Below are 22,199 nucleotides of genomic sequence, written 5' to 3'. Positions count from 1 at the left end.
AATAATCACTGGAGCCTTCAATCCCCCACTTTCTTTTGTTTTTTTTAAAGATTTTATTTATTTATTTGAAGAGAGAGAGCACAAACAGGGGGAGCGGCAGGCAGAAGGAGAGGGAAAAGCAGGCTCCCCACCAAGCAAGGAGCCCAATGAGGGGCTCAATCCCAGGATCCTGGGATCATGACCTGAGCTAAAGGCAGATGCTTAACCAACTGAACCACCCAGGCGCCCCCCATTTTCAATAATAGATAGAACTATATAGCAGATAAAAGAGGAACAAGAAGATTTGAACAACACTATTAACAAGCCAGACCTAACAGACATTACAGAGCACTCTATTCAATAGCAGAATATATATTTTTCTCAAGGTGCACATGCAATATTCTCCAGGTTAGACCATATGTCAGGCCATAAAACAAGCCAAAATGTATTTAAAATGATCAAAATCATACAAAGGTATGTTCTCCTACCACAAGGTAATGAAATTAGAAACCTATAAGAGAAGGAAATTTTGGAAATCAGAAACGTATTTTTTTAAGGTATATATATATTTTTTAAAGATTTAATTTATTTGAGAGAGAGTGAGAGAGCAAGCACAAGTGGAGGGAAGATCAGAGGGAGAGGGACATGCAGACTCGGCACTGAGTGTGTAGCCCGATGAGGGGCCCGATCCCACAACCCTGAGATCATGACCTGAGCTGAAATCAATAGTTGGACGCTTAACCAACTGAGCTACCCAGGCACTCCAACATGTGCGGTTTAAACAACATATTCCTAAATAACCAGTGGGTCAAAAGAGAAATCACAGGGGAAAGTAGAAAATACTCTAGGATAAATGATACAAAAACCACAACATACCAAAACTTACGGATGGGCAAAATTGTGCTTAGATGAAAATTTATAGTTGTAAATGCTTGTAAGAAAAACCTGAAATTAATGACCTAATTTTCTACTTTAAGAAAAAATAAAAATAATAATAATAAAAAAGACCCAAAGCAAGCAGAGGAAGAAAGTAACAAAGATCTGAGCAAAAATTAATGAAATAGAAAATAGAACAATAGACAAATCAATGAAACCAAAAGTTAGTTCTTTGAAAAGGTCAAAATTTACAAACCTTTAGCTAGCTTGACTAGGTAAAAAAGAAGACTCAAGTTACTAAAATCAGGAATGAAAGAGGGGACATTACTACCAACATTGCAGGAATAAAAAGAGATTATAAGGGAATCTTACAGTCGTATGCCAAGAGTGAGACAACCTTGATGAAATGGACAAATTACTACCAAGATAAAACTATAGAAACTGACTTAATTAGTAATAGAAAATATGAATAGACCTATAACACGTAAAGAGAGAGAGAGAGTCAGCAGTCAAAAAACTTCCCACAGGAAAAAGTCCAGGGCCAGATGGTTTCACTAGTGAATTCTACCAAATAATTATATAGAATTAACATCAATCCTCAAACTCTTTCAAAATACAGCAGAGGAGGAATTACTTCATAATTCATTATATGAGGCCAGCATTACACTGATACTAAAGCCAGAGAAAGACATCACAAGAAAATTACAGGCCAATACCTCTTATGAGTATAGATGCATAGATCCTCAGCAAATACCAGCAGCCTGAAATCTGCAACATATAAAAACATAATCCCATTGTGACCAATTGGGATTTATCCCAGGAATGCAAGGTTGGTTCAACACATGAAAATCGATCAATACAATATACCATATTAATATGATACAGGACAAAACTCACACAATCATCACAATAGGCACAGAAAAAGCATTTGACAAAATCCAAAACCCATGATAAAAACACTCAATAACCTAGAAATAGAAGGGAACTTTTTCAATCTGATAAAGGGCATCTATGAAAATCCCACAGCTAACATCATAGTCTGAAAGCTTCCCCTGAAAGTCTGCTGGTATTTGCTGAGGATCTATGCATCTATACTCATAAGAGGTATTGGCCTGTAATTTTCTTGTGATTCTTGTGATATCCCATTCCTGGGATAAATCCCAATTGGTCACAATGGGATTATGTTTTTATATGTTGCAGATTTCAGGCTGCTGGTATTCCCTGCTGGGAAGTTTTTATCTAGGTTATTGAGTGGATGAACAAAATGTGGTATGCGTCCATACGATGGAATATTACTCAGCCACAAAAAAGAATGAGCATGATTCATGCTACAACATGGGAGAAGATCAGAAAGATCAGAAACAACACATGGAAATCTGTTTGCTCCTACTTCTCTTGAACATTCTACTAATGGAGGGTCTAGCCAGGGCCAATTAAGCAAGAAAATAAAATAAAAGCCATCCAGATTGGAAAGAAAGAAGTTAAAACTATTTCTATTTGATGAAGAGATGACCTTTTATATAGAAAATTTTAAGTCATCCACTAAAAGACTATTAGACTTAGTAAATGAGTTCAGCAAGGTTGTAAGAATAAAAGATCAATGTACAAAAATCAGTAATATTTCTACAGAAATTAAATAAATGGAGAAAGACATCCTTTGTTCATGGACTGAAAGACTATTTTTAATTTTACTATTTTTCAAAGATTTTATTTATTTATTTGAAAGAGAGACAGAGAGCATGAGTGGGGCAAGGGGCAGAGGGAGAGGGGGAAGGAGAGGGAGAGGGAGAATCAGACTCCCTGCTGAGCAGGTACCCTGAAGCGGGGTTCAATCCCAGGGTCCTGAGATCATGACCTGAGCCGAAGTCAGATGCTTAACTGACCGAGCCACCCAGGTGCCCCAATATATATTTTTTTAACTAAAAAAAATTATTTTAATTTTTTTATTTTTGAAGATTTTATTTATTTATTTGACAGAGAGAGACACAGCGAGAGAGGAAATATAAGCAGGGGAAGTGGAAGAAGGAGAAGCAGGCTTCCCGAGGAGCAGGGAGCCCAATGCAGAGCTTGATCCCAGGACTCTGGGATCATGACCTGAGCTGAAGGCAGACGCTTAACAACTGGGCCACCCAGGTGCCCCTAAAAAAATTTTTTTTTTAAGTAGGCTCCACATCCAGCATGGACTTGAACTTACAACCCTGAGATCAAGACGAGAGATGAGAACAAGAGATGGACGCTTAACCGACTGAGCCACCCAGGCACCCCAAAAGACAGTATTAAGATGCACTACTACCTAAAATGATCTGCAGATTCAGCATAATCCCTATCGAAATGCCAGCTGGCATTTTTGCATAGACTGAAAAACTGATCTTAAAATTTATATGGAAACGCAATGGACCCTGGATAGCCAGAACAATCCTGAAAAAGAACAAAGTTGGGAGGAGTCACACTTCCCAATTTTAAAACTTTCTACAAAGCAACAGTAATCAATATCATGTGATACTGGCACAAGGACAGAAAGGGAGGCCAGTGGAACAGAATTGAGAGTCCAGAAGTAAACTCATATATTATGTGTAACTGAGTTTTGACAAGGGTACCAAGACCACTCAATGGGGGGAAAGAATAATCTGTCCAACGAACGGTACTGGGACAAATGCAAAGAATGAAGGTGGATCCCTACCTCACACTAAATACATATATTAACTCAAAATGGGTCAAAGACCCAAATATATGAACTAAATGATAAAACTGTTGGAAGGTTTTGTCACCTTGAATTAGGCAATGGTTTCTCAGATATGATCCCTAAAACACAAACCAAAGGAAAAAAACAGATAAACTGGGCTCCATCAAAATTAAAAACTTGTATTTTGAAAGATACTATCAAGAAAGTGAACAACTTAAAGAATAGGATAAAATATTTGTAAATCATATATATGATAAGGGCCTAGTAATCTAGAATATATAAAGAACGCTTACAACTCAACAACAAAAAGACCACCTAATTAAAAAAAATGGTCAAAGGACTCAAATAGACTTTTCTCTAAAGACATTCAAGGGGCCAACAAACACATGAAAAGCTGCCCAACATCATTAGTCATTAGGGAAATGCAAATCAAAACCATAACGAGATGGTTTTAAAAAGGAAAAAAGTAAGTGCTATTGAGAATGTGGAGAAACTGGAACCTTTGTACACGGCTGGTGGGAACGTGAAACTGCAGTTGCTTTGGAGAACACTTTGGCCGTTTTTCAACAAGTCAGAGCTACCACATGACCCAGCAATTCCACTCCTAGGGACAGACCCGAGAGAACGGAAAAGACAACTTTCACAGAAACTTGTCCACCGATGTTCACAGCAGCATAAGTCATGATAGCCAAGAGGTGGAAACAACAAATGTCCATCACTGGATGAGTGGACGAACAAAATGTGGTATGCGTCCATATGATGGAATATTACTCAGCCACAAAAAAGAATGAGCGTGATTCATGCTACAACATGGGAGAACTTGAAGATGTTCTCCTCCGTGAAAGGAGCCAGACGCAAAGGGCTACATACTGTATGATTCCACTTATATGAAATGTCCAGAAATGGGTGGATCCAGAGAGACAGAGAGCAGATCTGTGCTTTCCAGGCTGGCGGGGGGATGGGAGGGGTGAGAAGTTACTGTTCATGGGTACAGGGCTTCTTTCGGGGGTGATGCAAATGTTCTGGAATTAGGCAGTTGTGATGGTGTACGACCTCGTGAATATGCTAAAAACCACTGAAATGGCTTATCCTTCACAAGGGTAAATTTTTATGGTATGTGAATTATATTCAATCGAAAAGATAAAAATCTTCAACCTCCTACTGATTGGAGAATGACTGCGGCAGTGAACCCATTACCAGTGGGAGTAAGTTCTCATCTCTCAGGGTTGCTGAAGTAAAAGGCGGAGAATTCATTGCTCAAAATGTTCACACATACAGATGATCCTTCAAGCATAGAATTCAATAGAACATAAAATATTTCAACATTTTCCTCCTCAATACAGCAAAAAACATCTCATTTACACTTGTCAAATTGTTCTGTTTCAACTTTTTAGAATTTGCTGTTTTTTAAAATCAGGTGGAAACCCATCTCGGACAGATGTAATTTATTACTAATCAGGGTGTATTCTGGGAAATTTCCCTTAGACTCATTCTTTCATCCCACCAATATTTATTGAGCACTTACTATGTGCAAAGCACTCTACCAGGCACGGGGGACGCAGCGGTGAGCCACATGGCTAAATGTCCCTGCTGCCATGGGGCTGATGAAGGAGCAAGAGATTCTCAGAGAGGACGCTGACCCTGAAGAAAGTGAGATGGAGGAACCCCACCGAGGGTCTGGGCATGTGTCACCGCGCAGGATGTGCCCACGCTCTGGTCATACTGGGGCGCAGCAGGGGCCCGGGTGAAAGTACCAACAGCGTCACTGTTCCTCCCAGGGGGGACTCATGAGTACATTCTGTCTCCGAAACACACACACGTGAAATCTGGGTATGGGATCTCCAGGTCGGCCTTCCGGACACAAGTGGGTCAAGAATACTCGACGACATGGTCTTTTTATTTTATTATTTATTTATTTTAATACAAAGCTTTGGCATTAGCAATTTTATGAAAAAATAAAATGTACTAAAAATAAACGCTTGTGTGGCATGATTGGTAAATGATGCACAAAAATAGGTTCTTTTTTCCTTCAAGGCAATCAGTCAGAAAGCAGTTTTTTTTTTTCTTCTTCAAAACCACTCTACCCTGTGGAATGAAAGGAAAAAAAAAAGACAGAGGTCAAGAATTAGTTAAAGGGGAGTTGCCAGTATTTTAAAATAACAAGAGAAAGTGATCCTCACTCCAGGGTGGCCTGGGGCCTGTCCCCAACTACTTCCTAGCCCCAATGGGTAAAGCTAGTTAGCCCCTGGCATTTTCCTGAACTCAGCAGCTTCACATCTGTGGTCAAGTGGGCTCAGTCACCTTACAGGTGTGTGTGTCCTCCCAAAAGGACTGCAGGGAAAAGCCCAGGCTAACAGCATCTTGTTTAACAATGTAGGGACAGTTATCATACAATTTACAACTTTTCCTGGTTTGAATGCATGTTCACAGGGCTGCGTGTCCTGAAATCTACATCCGTGTCTTTGCAATAGGATCCCCCTTTATGCCTCAAACAAGAATGTCAGTCTTTACTGTGGAATGAACTTTGCAGAGTACAGACTTCCAGGGGGTGCGGCTCTCTCACTGGACTCGCCCAGACTGCGTGCGTGCGTGTCCCTCAATCAGGAGCCTGACGGAGCCTGGGGTCTTGGGCTAACACTGCCCCCCACCCCCAGCCTGGCTCTATGGGACTGCCCTAGCTCCCCGAAGCCTTGCACAGCTGGTTCACTTCCTTGGTTCCCAATTCATGTCTGTAGTGGTGCTTTCTCTTCTCTCTGCTCACTTCCAGATCCACGTTCCTGACTGCTTCATCTCTGGTCATCACACAACTCTCTAGCACCTCTTGATTTCCTCTCTTCCCCCTGACTTCCTCCTTCAGCTCCACATTTCCACCTAACCCATCTTCCTGCCTCAGGTCTCTACCAGCCAGAGCAACTTCTCAGCCACAGGAATCCTCTTTTTTGCTGAAAAGCCTTACACACTACCGGCTGTTTGCAAGAACCCAGTCCAAATTCTGCAGTCGGCCTACCGACAACCACCGCTTCCGGCCGACACATCAAACCCAGAACTCCCTGAACCTGCTCTGCCTTTTCCTCTTTGTGTCCTACTTATGCCCGGCCTGGTTCCTGAGTCACCCCCTCCAGGAAGCCTCTGTTGACCCCCCCGGGACCAGAGCGGCAGTGCCGCGGCGTCTGTGAGCTGGTGCTCGGTCCGCAGGCTCTCCTGTCCCTTCGGCGGGCGCCGTGAGCCTGAGCCCTGTGCACGGCCGCCCCTTCCCCACAGCACCCTGCAGGGCGAGGCCTGGCGCCTGGGGGGCTGCTGGGGACACTGAATGAATGAGAGGCCTGGCAGGAAGGCCATTCACAACTTCACACAGAGCTCTGGACCAGGCTGTTCCTTCGGTCCTGCTAAAGATAATGCACTGATTTTATAAAACTTCCTCAGAGAAATCAGATATTAGAGGTCAGAACTTCCAATGGGTGCGTCGAGATTTTTACACTTAACTTTATTTGGCTGCTCTTCTAAGGAACTATAAACTAAGGCAGCCACAAGATTAAAGGTACTTGTGAACACCACAAAGACCATGACGGAGACAGGGCAGAAGTCCCATCAAAGGTCCCCGTTGCCTTTAATCTTCTTTGTGTCATCACGTTTCCAGAAAGTCAACTGTCTTCTTCCACCATGTGATGTGGAACCCTTAAATGTCTCTCTGGAGTAGTCACAGACAAGCACTGTAAAGAGGTGGACCCAGAGATACGGGCTTGAACACCATGCCCCTCTTCCTATGGCATTTCTCAGGGGGTCCCCCAGCCCCTCTGGGCCCCAGGTTATTTTGTGTATGTATCTTATGCTCAGAGTGGCTAAAAGGAGAAGTCAATACTAACAGAAGGAAGAGGATTCACGATTAAACCGGGGGCAAGTTCAAAGCTTCGCTGGCATTGCTACAAGGAAGGCTGCCTCGGAAAAATAAACAATCCACGATGGGTGCTGGAGGAAGCCAGAGGTACTCGGTTGAGAACCAGAAATTCAGAATGTTTTAGATCTGCATTTCTCAAACCGCAGGCTGCTGTCTATTACTGAACCGTGAGAGCAACATGGAGTTCCCGACCAGCCTTAACAACAAGGTGCAGAGAAGAGATCAGCGAATACTGCACATGCTGAGGAAAATATCTGTGAAGCCCGTTTCAGTTACACACGTGTGGATACGTGTCCCAATGTACAATGCAGTTCTTACAGTGGCAGGCGGTTAAAAAAAAAAAAAAAAAAAGCTTAAAAATCACTGGTTTTGATACTTAAGGTTCTAAAAGAGGCAGCCAGCTGCCAGGGCACACAACGCCTCCCGTCCTAGGAAAGGACCATTTAGGACAGACAACCAAAGAGGGGCTCTCAGAACTGGAAGGAGCCTCCGACCTCCACCGGCCGCAGGGTCTGCCTCCGAACAGCGGCAGCCTCGTGGCTCGTTTCTGTCTGCCTAAGCAGGTCCTGGCAACTCACTAGCTTTCAAGGCATCCCATGTCATGGGTGGACACTGCCGACCGGCACAAAGGTCTTCTTTGTCTTCGGTGGTGCTCTACCTCCCTGTGGATGCCTGCAGAGCTCCCGAACTACACAATAAGACCACCCTCTGTACGCACTGGCTAGTCCCCACGGGACTCTGATGAGTGTCACACGGGGCCGCACCCAGGAGTAAGTTGTTGGGAGGCGCTCAGTGAACAGCAGCTGTTCTCATCATCTCTGGGAGCCCTTCAGATACTTGGAGACATCGCTCACATCACCCTCAACTCCTCTCTTCTAAGCCAAGCATCCCCAAGACATCAAAATGGTGATGTTTTCAGATCCTTTTATACTGAAATATGTCAATGTTCCTCTTAAGAGCGTGAGGAGAATGGGGCGCCTGGGGGGGCTCAGCTGGTTGAGCATCGACTCTTGGTTTTGGCTCAGGTCATGATCTCAGGGTCGTGAGATCGAGCCCTGCGTTGGGGTGTCTGTTTGAAATTCTCTCTCTCCCCCTCCCTGCTCGCTCTCATGCTGTCTCCAAAATAAATAAACCTTAAAAAAAAAAAAAAAGAATGTGAGCAGGACAATTCAGAAATACTGAAAAGAGAGTCAAATAGAAACATTCCTTTGATGGGGCTTGTAAGTCTCTATCACTGGGCTCGAGCTCCCCAGGCATACTGGCGGGGACGACTCTGACCTGGGGCAGAGCTGGGGTTTCCTGGCCTCGGGTTATGCTACAGGACTTTACATTTGTTCCAGTTGTTGTGCGTGAACCGTGTCAGGTTCACTTCCTCCTGCTGAGACGGTTTTGGGTCCTGAATGTCTGGGTTACACTCCTGGGCAGATCCTCGGGCACGAGTTCTAGGAATCAGAACCTAGGAACCGAGAAAGGACAGTGGAGGATACCTAACCCAACTTCCCATTCAGCTCAAAATCCACCTACATCACCTTCCTTGTCTCACTACTTGTGCCTCAAATAAAAACAACAATGAAAACATTTACTTTTCTTATGTTGAGGGAAAAACGGACTGATACAAATGTAAGCTGGTAAATGCTGGGATCTAATGAGGTTTTCTGAATAGTGAAGTAGAGCAGCAAACCTCCTTTGGGAACTGAAGTTCACTAACCTTGCCTACTTAAGTACTAAGAAATGGGGTATGAGAAGATGATAAATGTATTTACCTTGCATGTATTTGCTTCCTTGACTACTATCCTGTTTATACCTACCAAGCCTCAACATTCACTAGATTTGTTTGCCGTATTAAAAAATTAAAGCACAGTCAGTCACGGTTGAGTCTTTCAACAGTATTTCGACACACCAGAAGGGGCGTGACTTCAGATCAGACAACGGCGTCCGCCCTGGGTAACGGTGCAGGTGCGGAGCGTGGTGAGGGAGGCGGCCGTGCCCTGACCCCCAGCGGGGCAGCGCTGCACGCGCCTGGCCTCCCCGTGCCTGCCCTTACACGTGCCCCACACTGCTGCCTCTTGCCCACAGGCTTTCACCAGTGACCAGACTGGGTCAAGGTCTTGCCGCAATCACAATACACAAGTTCAGTGCAACGCTGTCAGAAGAGCAAACTAGGATAGTAGGTAATATGTGGAGAGGTGAATTTTACTAGCAACTTCCAAGATAAATCGCTCACATGGGAGAAGGTGGAATTCTACTCCTATAGACTATCTCACACTTGGATGAGGTCACCTAGAAAATTAAAACAGCAATTCGATTGAAAAGGCAATCTCATTTTGGCTGTAAGTTTTTGGTAAAGGCAAAAAGGGAGGTAAGATAGATTTAAAGAATTCATTAATGAAGAATAATTATAGATTTATTTACTAATATAGACTTTTCTCTGGAATTAAAATCACCTAGGGATTTTTCATCAACATTCTTGGGAAGGAGACACTGAGTAAGAGTGACTGTCTTTCTTTTATCCTCCACAATTAAAATGGCCTTTAAAATCTTAAGTAATTCATGTTATATAAAAAAGTCAACACATAAAAGCACAATAGGAGAGAAAAACATCACCCAAAATGCTACTAAATTAAGACAATAACCATTCATATTTTGGTGACCATTCTTTCATGCATCCATATGTCCACACACAGACACATACACACACTCTCTCCCTCTTTCTCTCCATGGGATCATGAAAATCGTCCTTCAGAGTAGTTCTGACTGAAGGCACAGAAATAATACCTCGATGAACAACTGCTGTATCCGCCCTCTACACAGGCTAATGGGAGAAGGGCTGGCCTAAGACGTGGATCTAAGATCAATGCTCAGGCTGAGTCATGCAGGCATTTATGCTTGGAACCGAAATACTATGGCCCAGGGACTTTGATTTCTAAAAGGTAACATGTCTACTGAACCTTCTCTAAAACACCGGCCGCATGACCTGAGCATCTAGCAGATCCTGGGTGGCAGCGAGATGACCATTAGTTCACTTAACAGTTCTCTACAAGTGCCCAGAGTGTCTCTATTCGCTGTAATTGGCTTTCGCTCATTTGTGAGGTTTAAGGAGTGGGCTTACACCATCATCTAGTCTGATGGGGTCACTGTGAGAGTAAGCAAAAGAGGTGACTGCAGGTGAAATCAGTATTTCCCTCCAAACTGAGGTCTGAATCACAGGACTCACAGAGCTCCGGTGATTCTGTGTTATTTCATGGAAGAAAATGAAATTCATTTGTCAAATGATAGAGGCAGATAGATGGTCACCTTGTTCACAGGACTTTGGAAGATTCTCAGTGGAACTGTTCAGCTAACATTTATTGAGCACTTATCATGTACCAGGCGCTGTGCTAAGCACTTTATATGTTACTTCGTACAACCTATGATGTATGCCTGCCATTATTCTTGCTTTCTGCATGACTAAAATGAACTTCCCGAGAAATATAGCTGCCCAGGTCTCCCAAGCAGAAAACGGAAGAACAAAGAGTCAACTCCAGGTTACGTCTGATTCTAGGGTCTGAGCAATGAACACTGTGTTATGTGAAGTCAACCTGCATCAGCTGGGTTGACCTGTTGGATGAGCAGCCGAGACTACTCCCCTGCAGGCTGAAGGACGCCAACTGACCCCGGCATCCTCCCAATGTGTGCTAGGGGCCAGGGGTGCCCACGGGCACTTCTTACAAGTATCGAGCCAACAGGTCAGGTTAGAGATGATAAAATCACGTCACTGTAACTGGAGGTTACTTGCCCATTTGTTTTCACAGCTGGACAATGAGTGTTCAATTAAATCAATTACATGGGCTTGGCCGGTTATTATTCATCCGTTAAGATGCCAGGACATGTGTGTGTGGAGAGCACGTGAATTCCCCCTGTGCCACATTAGGTCCATATCTGGGCTGCGTCCTAGAGACACTTTTATCTCCAATGAGTTTTCGTGAATACTGGTAAAAGAAAGGACTAAATAACACCTTATGGTAAACACCCTAAATTTAAAACAAAACAAAACCAAAAACCCTTCCTGTATCTTAGCCCTGTGGAAAGCAACTCCAGGGAAATCACTGGATCAAAATGGACCTCAGCAGCCAGCTAGCCCAGTTTCGCCTACCCTGGAAAACCTCTGACCTCCAGCAGCCCTGAGAGGTAATGCACGGCGTCCGCCTGCATGCCTCATCCTGAGCTCTCCCCACGGCAAACCGTCTCTCTGGTGGGGGGGCCTCGCTGACAGATGGTCTTCCTTTCACTGAGATGAAATTCGCCTTCCTGTCCCCTGCCCTCTGGTCCTCATTTTGCCCCATGGAAATACAGATGACACTTATTTTGTTTTCCCAACAGTCCCTGACAGTCTTCCCAATCTCTGGAAACAGCGGGTCTTGCTGATTGCTTCTTTCTTGCAGGCTACACATCCAAGTCACTGTCCCTTGACCCCAGGCCAGGGTGCCAGTGTTCCGTCAAAAGCTAAATATGTAAGAATCCGGGTAAAGTCTGGTGGGCACACAGGACAGTGGGACTATTCCTGCCAACGATCAGGACACGGACCTTCTTTACATCCCGTCACTGTACGGGCCCCTTGGCGTCTGCATCACGTGGCTGCTGTACTCTAAGCCCGCGGCTAACGGAAGCCCCTAGATCTTTTCTCAAGGGAGCTGTTGTTGCTGCGCAAGGTGACCTCCCGATCTGTGTACTGACTACAAATACATGTTCACGAAATGCATTACTTTGCTAGGTATGACCTCATCAGGATCAGTACGAAACCGGTGGAAGCCAATTTTCACATCTTTATGAAAAGTACTCTACAGGTTTTCTTGGGGTCATGTGGTACATGCAATCCAAGAATAACTGGTTACTTACTCATTAGCACTCAAGCTAGCCGTGGCTCTGACGATCATGTAGCAGAGCGTGAGGGCGCTGAGGAGGCCAAAACTGGCAATAATAAACCATTCTTCTGTTGACAAAGGAAAGGGAGCAAATCACTCTGGGGAGAAGACTTAAGTCAACTCGGTGTCAACACTTCCCTCAAATGCAACGAAGCAGACGTCAACGGAGGTGTAAGCCAAGGCTGGCCCAAGGAGGTGAAGCAGGAGGAGGTTTGCCAGAGAGCTACTAACTGGAGAAGGTTAGTGGAAGTAGTGGTGAGAGCTGCAAGGGAGAAAGGAAAGCGCGGCCCAAACATTTCTTCCAGTTAAGGTCCTGAGGTCTGTGAGGAGTGTGGCCACCAAAAAGCACGCAGGAGGAAGAGGTCTATCAAGTTGCATGTGGACAGGGACTTTTAAAATCACTGCTTTAGATGACAGTACAGCAGACCTGCCACACTTCTATAACCTTTCCTTCTTCCTTCTGTCGCTTCTGCACGGTTGTGTCACTCGTTCTCAGAGGAAGACTTGTTAAGTACGGAGCAGGGGTCCCAAAGGTCTTGCGGGCACTCCGCACAGTCTGGAGGCTGGCCTTCCAGTCTGCTTTCTTTTGTCCTAGGCGTGGGTTTACTTACAGTCTTTATGGAAAACGGACATCTGATTGGTGTTCCTTGGAAAGGACTACCCTTCACACCCCCACCGGCGGGAAGCGGCTCTGGCCGTGTCAAGCAGGCAATTCACCAGGTACCTGGCCCGTCAGAGGGCTGAGAAGCTCTGGTACCCAGAACTCTAGGGTTTTCAGTTAGTCTCTCTCTCAATCCAGGACGTCGTCGTTAGTATTTTCCCTTCTTTTCAAAGTCTGAACTGTCAAGGTAACGTTCCAAAAACACTATTTATTGAGAACCTCAAAAATAACCTGTGAACCAATCCTGGCTTCCTAGAAAGGCTTACCTAGAAAATATTTCCCAGAGCATACGCTACCTTGGGCTGGTTTAACCAAGTGGTACACGGCGAAGCCCCCGCTGTATCTGCAGGGAGGCGGCGGGAAGACATTTATACTTGGAATGCCACATGTTTAATCGGCAAAAGCCATGGTCACATGAATGTTTCTCAATCTGGTTTCCACGAATCCCACAAATACGCAAAACTATGTGTGCCTAGGAACTTTTCTAGAAAAAGGTGATTGTATTTTCATTGGGTTTTAAAGGTGGTGATCTTCCGAAGGTTGAGAACTGTTCTTCAGGATTCCAGGACGATGTTTTTGTTCTACGAGCATGTCTTGGCCATCTTGATTCATATTATTAAAATGCTTAGCAAACTCTTTCTTTTTCAGTAACAGTGCCGCCACTGCTTCCTGGATTACAAATTCCTCACGAGTACAGTGAATTTATTAAGGTCTTAAGTCAAAAATGAACATTTCAGAACCCATACCAAATTCACCATTTTTACCCTGCACAGATTTTAAGTTAGGAAAAATGTACCCTGGCATTTAAAAAAAGTTAAGAGCTGACTGGTCATCAGGATCAAGAAGCTTAACCCGGCGTTCTTTATTTATTTATTTCTTCCTTCTCCGAGACCTTTAGACGGGATAAGCAGACTAAGTTTTAGAACTGCAGTTACGTGTGTGTTTCTGCATTCTGAGCAGAGCATCTGCAGATGTATGGCATTTCGGCTATAAAAACTAGCAACCAAAAAGAAGCAAGCACTGCCGTGCCGATCCCCAGTGGGCCCCAGGGTACTCCGGCAGCAGCCGGCCCCGGTCAGCTCTGCCCACCCCGCTGGGTACTTAGCACAGTGCCTTGCACAGGGGATGCCGGGCGAAAGTGCTGTGCTTGCTGAGACACTACAGGGCTGTGAGGGAAAAGGAGAGGTCGCTTTGGGTTAATTTAACCGCACGAATGTATTCATTAACATGCGTCAATTCCACTAAAGGTGATTCATTTGATATAGGAAGTGACTTTTTTTTTTTTTTAATCATCAAAACGTAAGATTTTGAAAGGACGTTTCTGCATAGACTATAATGGGATCAGAACTGAATGTAGTAGTAGGTGCTCAATAAATGTCGATCAATGAAGAGCCGACAAAAAGTCACTGCTAAACAAATAACCTCTGTTTCCTTTATTGCTACTGGATCAGTATTTAAAAAAATCTACACCCTAAAACCTGAAAACATGAAAAGCTATTAAAACAACTCGCCGGGATGTGGCAGGAAATGAGTCAAACTGCATCGAAGAATACTCTTCCTTGTTTTATAACTGAATGAAGTCTCCTCGAGTTCAGACAAATGATAGAACAAAACCTGGGAAACTGCTGATGACTACTGATCTCTGGTCGGTGGAAAACGTGTGTACTTCAACTGAACAGCCCCCTCGAGCCTCACTACGTGGAGGAGAAGTCTTTCGTGACGGCGTTCTCCGCGCCGCGGCCTCGCGGGGCTGAGGGCTGGAAGCTACGGCAAGCGACAGCACGCACTGGGCAAGGCAGCACCGCAGAGGTGACAGGGAGGCTGGAGAGAGGCGGTTAGATGGAGAGACCACGTGGAGGATGGAGCTGAGGGGGCAGCTGGCTCGTGACAGGGTGACCGCCCAGAGGCCCACACACACGCCGCCCGCCGCACGCACACCGTCCTCGGGCGGCCGTCGACACACTCCGAGCACCGCGGCTCTCCTCGGCAACACGTCACCCATCCAGACGCCCCAGACTAGCGAGAGCACTGTCAAACGCACATCACGCTTTGGCTTTTCTCCCGCCCCGCGTCCAGTGACCCCAAAGACGAAGTGCCAAGACCCCAGACTCCGTAAAGTGAAGTGAGCAGCAACAGGGCGTCTCGAGTCTCCCCAGAGGGAGCAACTCTAGGGAGTGTGTTCAGATTCTGCCCTGGGTTTCCGCTAAGCTGCCTGGAGCCTGGTGCTCGCGGCTGGTTACACAACACGATGCCCCGCGTCGCATCCCAGCGGGACCCTTTAAAATGCCCGTCTGCAAGGCGGCCATCAAAGCAGGTGTCTACACGGCTACTGAGACAACTTGTCAGATGGCCTACTTATTATACACAAGTACACAAGCTCTTTACTATCAGGAAAGTTTTGTCTCCCCAAATTCCTGTTTTAACAGAGGAACCTGTCGCTTCCTCCGTGACGGACTAACTCCCTGGCCCAGGTGACTGCCTCCACTGCCCTCTGGAGCAGTGAACACGCACCAAGCACAGCGGCAAACCTGCCCTGCGCCTGGGTACAGGGCCCCACTTACTTGTTACTGCAATGTTGATCTCTCCCGTTCTGGGAGTGAGCTCCCCGTCCTGAGGAAGAGGCGAGATCCCCGAAGTTCGAAGTGGCTCGAGGCCAAGGGAGTTGTCGCTGGCGAGGTCACCGAGGGCTGATCTTCGGTTAACGGCCTGGGTTCTGGTGAGCCTTTCCATGTCAAATGCTACGTTATCAGTACATGGCAAATTTGGCTGCAAAACATTTCCAGATTAAGAGTACGTATTAGAAAAAAACAAATCTCTGATAAAATTCTAAATGTCTGACACCCTGTTGAAAAGACTTCAAGTTTTTTTTCCATGTGATTTCCTCTCATTTCTTTCCCCATTTACCCTTTCTCACCCAAGAGTTTTCCTTTAAAAGAAACAGATGATTTCCTCCCAAACATGATACAAAAGAAAACCAAAATCCATCGCAGAGCTGAGAAAACTGGGTACTTCATCTTCATGAAGAAACGACCACCTCTGGCGGACACAGATCACGGGCAGAGGGAGTCACTATCATTATTCTAAAGCTGACAAACAGGAAAATGCATCACTCCGGCTCTTCCATTAATGTTGAAGGAGAGCAGAGAACATAAAATACTGCGTTCCTCCTATTAACTTCTCTATAATGCCCCACTTAGCTGGCAGTCAGTTTTTAAATGTCTTCTACCTTTAGACACAAGGAAAGCACATGCCCAAGAGCAGATCGACGTTGAAAAGACCTTTGAGCTTTGAGTAAACCATCGGTTTCACAATCTAAGCATCTAGCCCTGAAGGAGGTACAGAGCTGCTCTGAGGCCAAAGCCTGCCAGCTAAAAATGGGTGGAAAGTCTCCTGGGGTAACAAGACGGTTATCTGGTTTCCCTAGAACCTTTAGGTCTGGCAGACAGAGTGCTGGAAGCAGAGCTGGGAAGGATGGTGGGCAGAGGCACAAGTATGGAGAAGTGACAGCCAACCCGACCCACAGCAACGGCTTCCTCGGCGGGAGAACTGTTCTAGATCGCCCCACAGCCAAAGTAAGATGCTTAGAACGATACCCTGTCAGAAGAGCTTTACTGTGGTTTTTATATTTAAAACCATGGTAGCTTGTAATAGACTCTAGAAGGATGTTCTTTACAAACAAAAGGGAGAAGTGTCTGCACGTCCAAGATTGGACTGAAGGCAAACAAACCAAAGCACCACCAAGGCTGGAGGCAACATAAGAGGCCAAGGTAATACTTCCGGAAGTGTCTGCCACATGCCCGACATCATGGCAGACGCTCTACGGTAAACCCTCCCCACGGGGGTGACTGTTCCCCAAGGGACATCTGGCAACGTCTGGAGACATTCTGACCTTGCATCTGATGAGTCATGCCCCTAGCCTTTGGGAGCAGCCAAGGATGTGGGAGACACTCGACAGGGCACAAGACGGCCTCCCGCCCCCACCCCAGTGGAATTATCTGGTCTACAGTGTCAGTGGGGCTGAGGTGGAGTGACCCTATGTTCAGCTGTGTCACTGACGTGATCTCCGGAGCTGGAAGGAGCCACCCGGGACCGCTCATTTGTCAGCTGACGACAGCACATTTCAAATAGGACGTCTTGGACGTGCTTTGGGTTGCAAAGCTAAAAGGAGCAGTTCATCTGCTGGACACATTAAACTTCTGGTTCCACAAGGAAATCATTCATCCACTCTTTCTTGAGATCAGAAAGTATTTTATTTTCCTCTAAGAGGTGTTCATTTTGGACAGTAGGTCTCTTAAGGGAGACCTGTAGGAAGTCTCCAAGGCCCTCGGTCAGTCAGTGCTGACCGGCCTGGCCAGAGCTGAATGAAGCAGTGTGTGCTCGGTGTGGCCTCGGACCAAAGCCCCAGCAGGCTGGTACCGCCCACCTTTGCTGCCTGCAGCTGACCAACGCCCCGGGGAGCTAAGCCAGGTTCCAGAGAAAGGAACACAGTGATGACACAGTTTTATAAGATGCTGAATGCAGAAAAAATTTACTACTGGACCAAAGTAAAAAGTCTGTATTTCTAGTCCTTAAAAAAAAAAAGATAATACCGGAACAAAAGCAAACCCTGTCCCTCTCTCCACTGCCATTCTTCGTATTTCCACCACCCAATGGAAGCACACTTCTGAGTGGACTAGTTCAGTTCTTTATCTTCTCTTCTGGGAGTTCCCCAAGACGGGCTGGACTCTAAGGAATGTGGAAGAAAGGCCATGTGGCAGAGAAAGCCCATGCTCTCGTGGGAGACTTAACCACCCACCTCTGCGATGCTAGCTCACACGCAAAAAGTAGTGACCATATAGGAAACATACCACAATTCCCAGGGCCTTCAAAATATTAAGTTTGCACATTGGACAGGTACAATGTTCACTAAGCCAGGGATCCACGCAGGACTTGTGGAAAACATGCCTATGAAAAAAAAAACACAGAGCATTGTATCACAGATCATATACTGAACAACTATTAGATCCAAAGAAATGGAATTTTTAGTTAGCCTGTTTCTCCCCCTTTTTGGACATACTGGCAAGTTCCAAGAGACAAATATTGGGGATGTCTTAAAATATAGCTGGCAGAAAACCTCCTGACCCCAATCTGTATGATGAGAACTGATAAGTGGTACTTGGCAGTTCGGTCTTTTTATTTCAGCACTTGAAGAAACTTAGGATATTTATTAAGAATGAAACAAACTATACCTTTTTTTCATTAAACATTTTATTTATTTAACAAAGAGAGAGAGAGCGCACACAAGTAGGCAGAGCGGCAGGCAGAGGGAGAGGGAGAAGCAGACTCCCCACTGAGCAGAGAGCCCGATGCAGTACTCAGACTCTGGGACCATGACCTGAGCCTGAGGCAGATGCCCAGGAAACAAACCACACCTTATCAATCAGTTTTGCTTTCTACAACAGCTAGAGTAGGAAGAAGGGAAATTCAAGAAGATATGAAGCAAGGGTTGAATGAAAAGAGTTTTCTGCACAACCATGAATTGGTTTCACGGAACTTGGTTTCAATGTCATTTAGAACATTATTTAAAAAGACTTCTAAGTAATCTATGTTAAATGTTTGTGAAAGTTACAGGGTGGTTGGGAGTATTTTGGAGATGAAAGGTACCTAGGAATCAGGTGACACCGAGTCAACAGTTTTCAGTGGAAATGTGAAGGGGAGAGAGAGGATGGGTGATTTTTTTTTTATTCAGGAGAGTGGAAAGTCACATCCTTGCGACAGAAAAGAAGTCAGTCATGGAGAGTCTTGCATTCTTAGAAAAGGGACCTGTGCCTTGCGGAAGGGAGACACTTTGAGGGGGCTGTGGTGGAAGCTAAAAATGAAGCCTCAGCGTCCTGGCTAGAGAGGGAGAGAGGCGGGTGCCAGGACACACAGTCTGGGCACCTCAGAGGAACTATGCTTGGAGTCTCGGTTATTGATAAAAGAAATTTTAAGAAAGATATCAAATTGAAACATGGTATGCCTTTGCAACTTTATGAATTTATAATTTACATGTGGCTTATAAATAGTTATATACAGCTGTTTAAAAATGCAGTTTTGATCCAAAAAAGTAGGAGGTCTAAACATCTCGCTGATTTTAACTGGGATTTGGAAGAAACATGCAGGCTTACAGCTTCAACCTCAACAATGCATATGCGCCTACCTACTGCCACTTGGTGACCCTGCACTCATTTCTTCGGGTAAGAATAAAGATCTTGAAGACTGAATTTATCAGTGCAGTGAACTAGAACCTCCTCATCCTGGAAGGCTTGTATTTAAACCTGCAGGTTTTTACTTAAGGGGCAAAAATCACCAAACCGTAGGTGAGCCCGAAATTCATTCAGTACACACCAGGCACGTCCACTTCTTGTTCCTCTATCCTCGTAGGAGAGTGCTCCAAGGGGGGCGGGGGAAGGGCTCCTGCCTACAGGGTCCCACTGGGCGGGTGCTTTCAGAGCCAGGGTCTACACCCCAGCAGCAGTCAACTGTGCCAGTGCTCACTATAGTCTGGCCAAGACTAGCACAAGGCTTCTAATCTTTCTGGGGATGCTGACCTCTTTACGTTGACTAAGTGACAGGATCCCCACCCCCCCTTACAAGGGTGCGTCTGCCTAACCTCTGGCCCGTAGAGCTCTCAGGGTCTGGTTAGCGTAGGGTGGATTTTTCCTATGTTGGGCTTCTAAACTGCTCCCTTAGAGGTTTGTCGATGTGGAAGACAGTGTCCCTCCACCCCCCTTGCGGTACTGTAATGGACAACAGACTAACTGGGTCTCCAGGGTCACACCAAGAATGTGTCCCTTCCCTAGCTAGCTCAAAATCTGAAGAAAATAGTTTTTCTTAAAACAAAAAAATCCTTTCGACTATGTGTCGACGCCATGGCTCTCCTACTATTGACCCCCACCCCAGTCGGCTACCTGCCCCCTCCCTCCTTTGACAGATTCCCCAACAGCCCGGTTCCTGCAGCTCACCTGGGGGGAAGATGGGGAGGTTGTCGGCCTGGCTCCCATGCATGCCCCTCTCGTCTGAAAACGGTCTGGCAGCTTCCTTGTTCACCTATGGGCCCTCTGGGGGGTTGCTGCTACGATCTTGGTGGGTAACTGCCCTGTGCGCCTTCCCGTCCTCCTCACCCATTCCCGTACCCTCTTCCATCACTGGTGCACGAAGCTCGGCGGTGCCACCCCCTTCCTCCCAGACACACTTTCTGCAGCTGCAGACTCAGCCCGCCTCCCGGCTGTGTCAGCAACAAGCTGCCAGGCGGAGTGGTGGGGAAGGCGCGCGCTATCCTGTGAGGCTGCTCGGAGCAGCCGGTGGCGAGCCGTCGTGGACACTCAGAAAACCCTCAGCAGCACGCAAATGCAAGGTACTACTAAACACACACTCAGGCGAAGTAACGTTAATGTTTCCCACGCTATCCCAATAAACGGTCAGAACGTGCGCGCAGGCCTCCGGCGCCGGCAGTGCCAGCATCAGTGACCTCTGACTAGCTCGCAGGTGTACCCCGGGCCCCCACGGACACCTCAGTGGGCGGCACGTGCGGCCAGCCAGACCTTGAAGAGAAGCCCTTCCCACGGTTACAAAAGACTCGAGTCATCAAAGCACACATGAAAGCAGAAAAGGGCCTGACGAATTTGGGGCCGAGTGGTGTATTGGGATGGAAAGCAGATGATGTGCTGAGGACCAGTGGAACGTGGAAAGGACAAGCAGATCGGAACTTCGACACAAAAGTTCTTTATTCCTGCAAGAAATACTCTAGGGTACAGAATGTGGAACGAAACCAGTAGTAGGGCGCCCTCCCCTTTCCTCCTTCCCGCACACGTCACGAACTAGAGAGAGCAGAGCGGTGGCTGGGGGTGGGGACAGGAGGGTACACTGAAGCAGAGCTGTTCTCACAGCTCCAAAGCCTCTTGGTGACGTGCAAGAACCTGGCAAACATAAAAGGATCCAGGATTACGAAAGGTCAGAGACGAGAACTCTTCCCCATCGCTGGGCCGGCAGCAGACGCTGTTTGAACAGGCCCTCCCTCGAGGTGGGGGCACCCCAGCGACGCCTCCGGCAGCGGCCACAGGATGGACCCCTTTTAGGCCCCCAAAGTGGCATCCTGGACACACGTTGATCTGAACGGTGGCACTCTACTTCTGAAAAGTACTTTTTTTGTTTTTTTAAAGATTTTATCCATTTATTTGACACAGAGAGAAAGCACAAGCAGGGGGAGCAGCAGAGGGAGAGGGAGAAGCAGGCTCCCCGCTGAGCAGGGAGCCCGACATGAGGCTCGATCCCAGGACCCTGAGATCATGACCTGAGCTGAAGGCAGACGCTTAACGGACTGAGCCACCCAGGCGTCCCCTGAAAAGTATTTCTAACTACTAAAAAAAAAAATGCTGTGGCTGAGCTTTAAATAAGAGGTCTAAATAAGGTGATAGCTTCTAGGACGTGCTGGCTAATGTCCAAGGATGATCAGCTGTAATCAAAGGACACGAGGAGGAGGTCCCAAGCAATGCCAAGTGCCATCTGTCCACAGTAAATTAATGTGACAGAAGAGGAAAAGGAAAGGTCATGCAGCAAAAAGGCAGCAATCTATAGAGAGCTGCTCTCTATAGATAGAAAGTCTCAGTTCAGTCTCCAGATAGGCTTGTTCAAAGTTAAGGACGGACAGAAACAAAGGCACCTGGGCTTTCCTTGGTCCCTCACTCAGGTGAAGAAGGGACAGCGAGCACATCTCCTTCCCCAAGTCTGGCTGTGAAGGGAGGAGCCACAGGGTGGTGTTTGGCGATGGCTTATGAAACTGGCATAGGATGGGCTTGAGTATGACGAAATGTCAGAGACAGAAGGAACAAAAACTGGCAGGAGCAGAGAGTCAACAGAGCAAGGTCCCTGAGGACGGGACGGGATTGACACGTGGAGGCCGAGGTGGAAAGAACACACCGGAACAAAGGGAGCCCTCCTCCCTCCCGATGGGGGATGCTGCAAGGCTGGGTGGGGAGGCAGGTGCACCCGAAAGCTCAGGGCCGGGAAGCGGAGGGAATTTCAGGGTCAAACAACCACGACTTTCTCTGTGGGGAGAGCAGAGAAAGCAGCTGGGGAAGCTATCCAGCCAGAGTGAGGAACAAAGAGATGAGCTAAGGTGTTTAAAGGAGAATGAACAAGGAGAGCCAACCAGGGAAACAGACGGGCTCTGGGCAGCACTCCAGG

General features: G+C 46.5%; 1 protein-coding gene across 3 annotated transcripts in view; it reads right to left on the bottom strand.

Moving 5' to 3' along the window:
* RNF130 (ring finger protein 130) overlaps nucleotides 1-22,199 on the bottom strand; it is a 127,918-nt gene that overhangs the window by 21,405 nt on the left and 84,314 nt on the right. Inside the window, exons 6-9 of one of the 3 annotated variants that reach the window (XM_036071190.2) lie at nucleotides 17,843-17,939; nucleotides 15,557-15,761; nucleotides 12,309-12,402; nucleotides 5,432-5,623 (exon numbers count right to left, since the gene is read on the bottom strand). In XM_036071190.2, the coding sequence (XP_035927083.1) occupies nucleotides 5,608-5,623; nucleotides 12,309-12,402; nucleotides 15,557-15,761; nucleotides 17,843-17,939 (412 nt within the window). In that variant the 3' untranslated portion in view covers nucleotides 5,432-5,607. Of the gene's footprint in view, nucleotides 1-5,431; nucleotides 5,624-12,308; nucleotides 12,403-15,556; nucleotides 15,762-17,842; nucleotides 17,940-22,199 lie in introns of those variants that run through there. The other 2 variants (XM_036071192.2, XM_036071191.2) reach the window with 2 other exon arrangements.

The sequence above is a fragment of the Halichoerus grypus genome, chromosome 2, assembly GCF_964656455.1.
Source record: "Halichoerus grypus chromosome 2, mHalGry1.hap1.1, whole genome shotgun sequence".
Classification (NCBI taxonomy): Eukaryota; Metazoa; Chordata; class Mammalia; order Carnivora; family Phocidae; genus Halichoerus; species Halichoerus grypus.
Note: the sequence above shows the minus strand (reverse complement) of the source record. Positions and strands in the feature narration are given on the sequence as shown.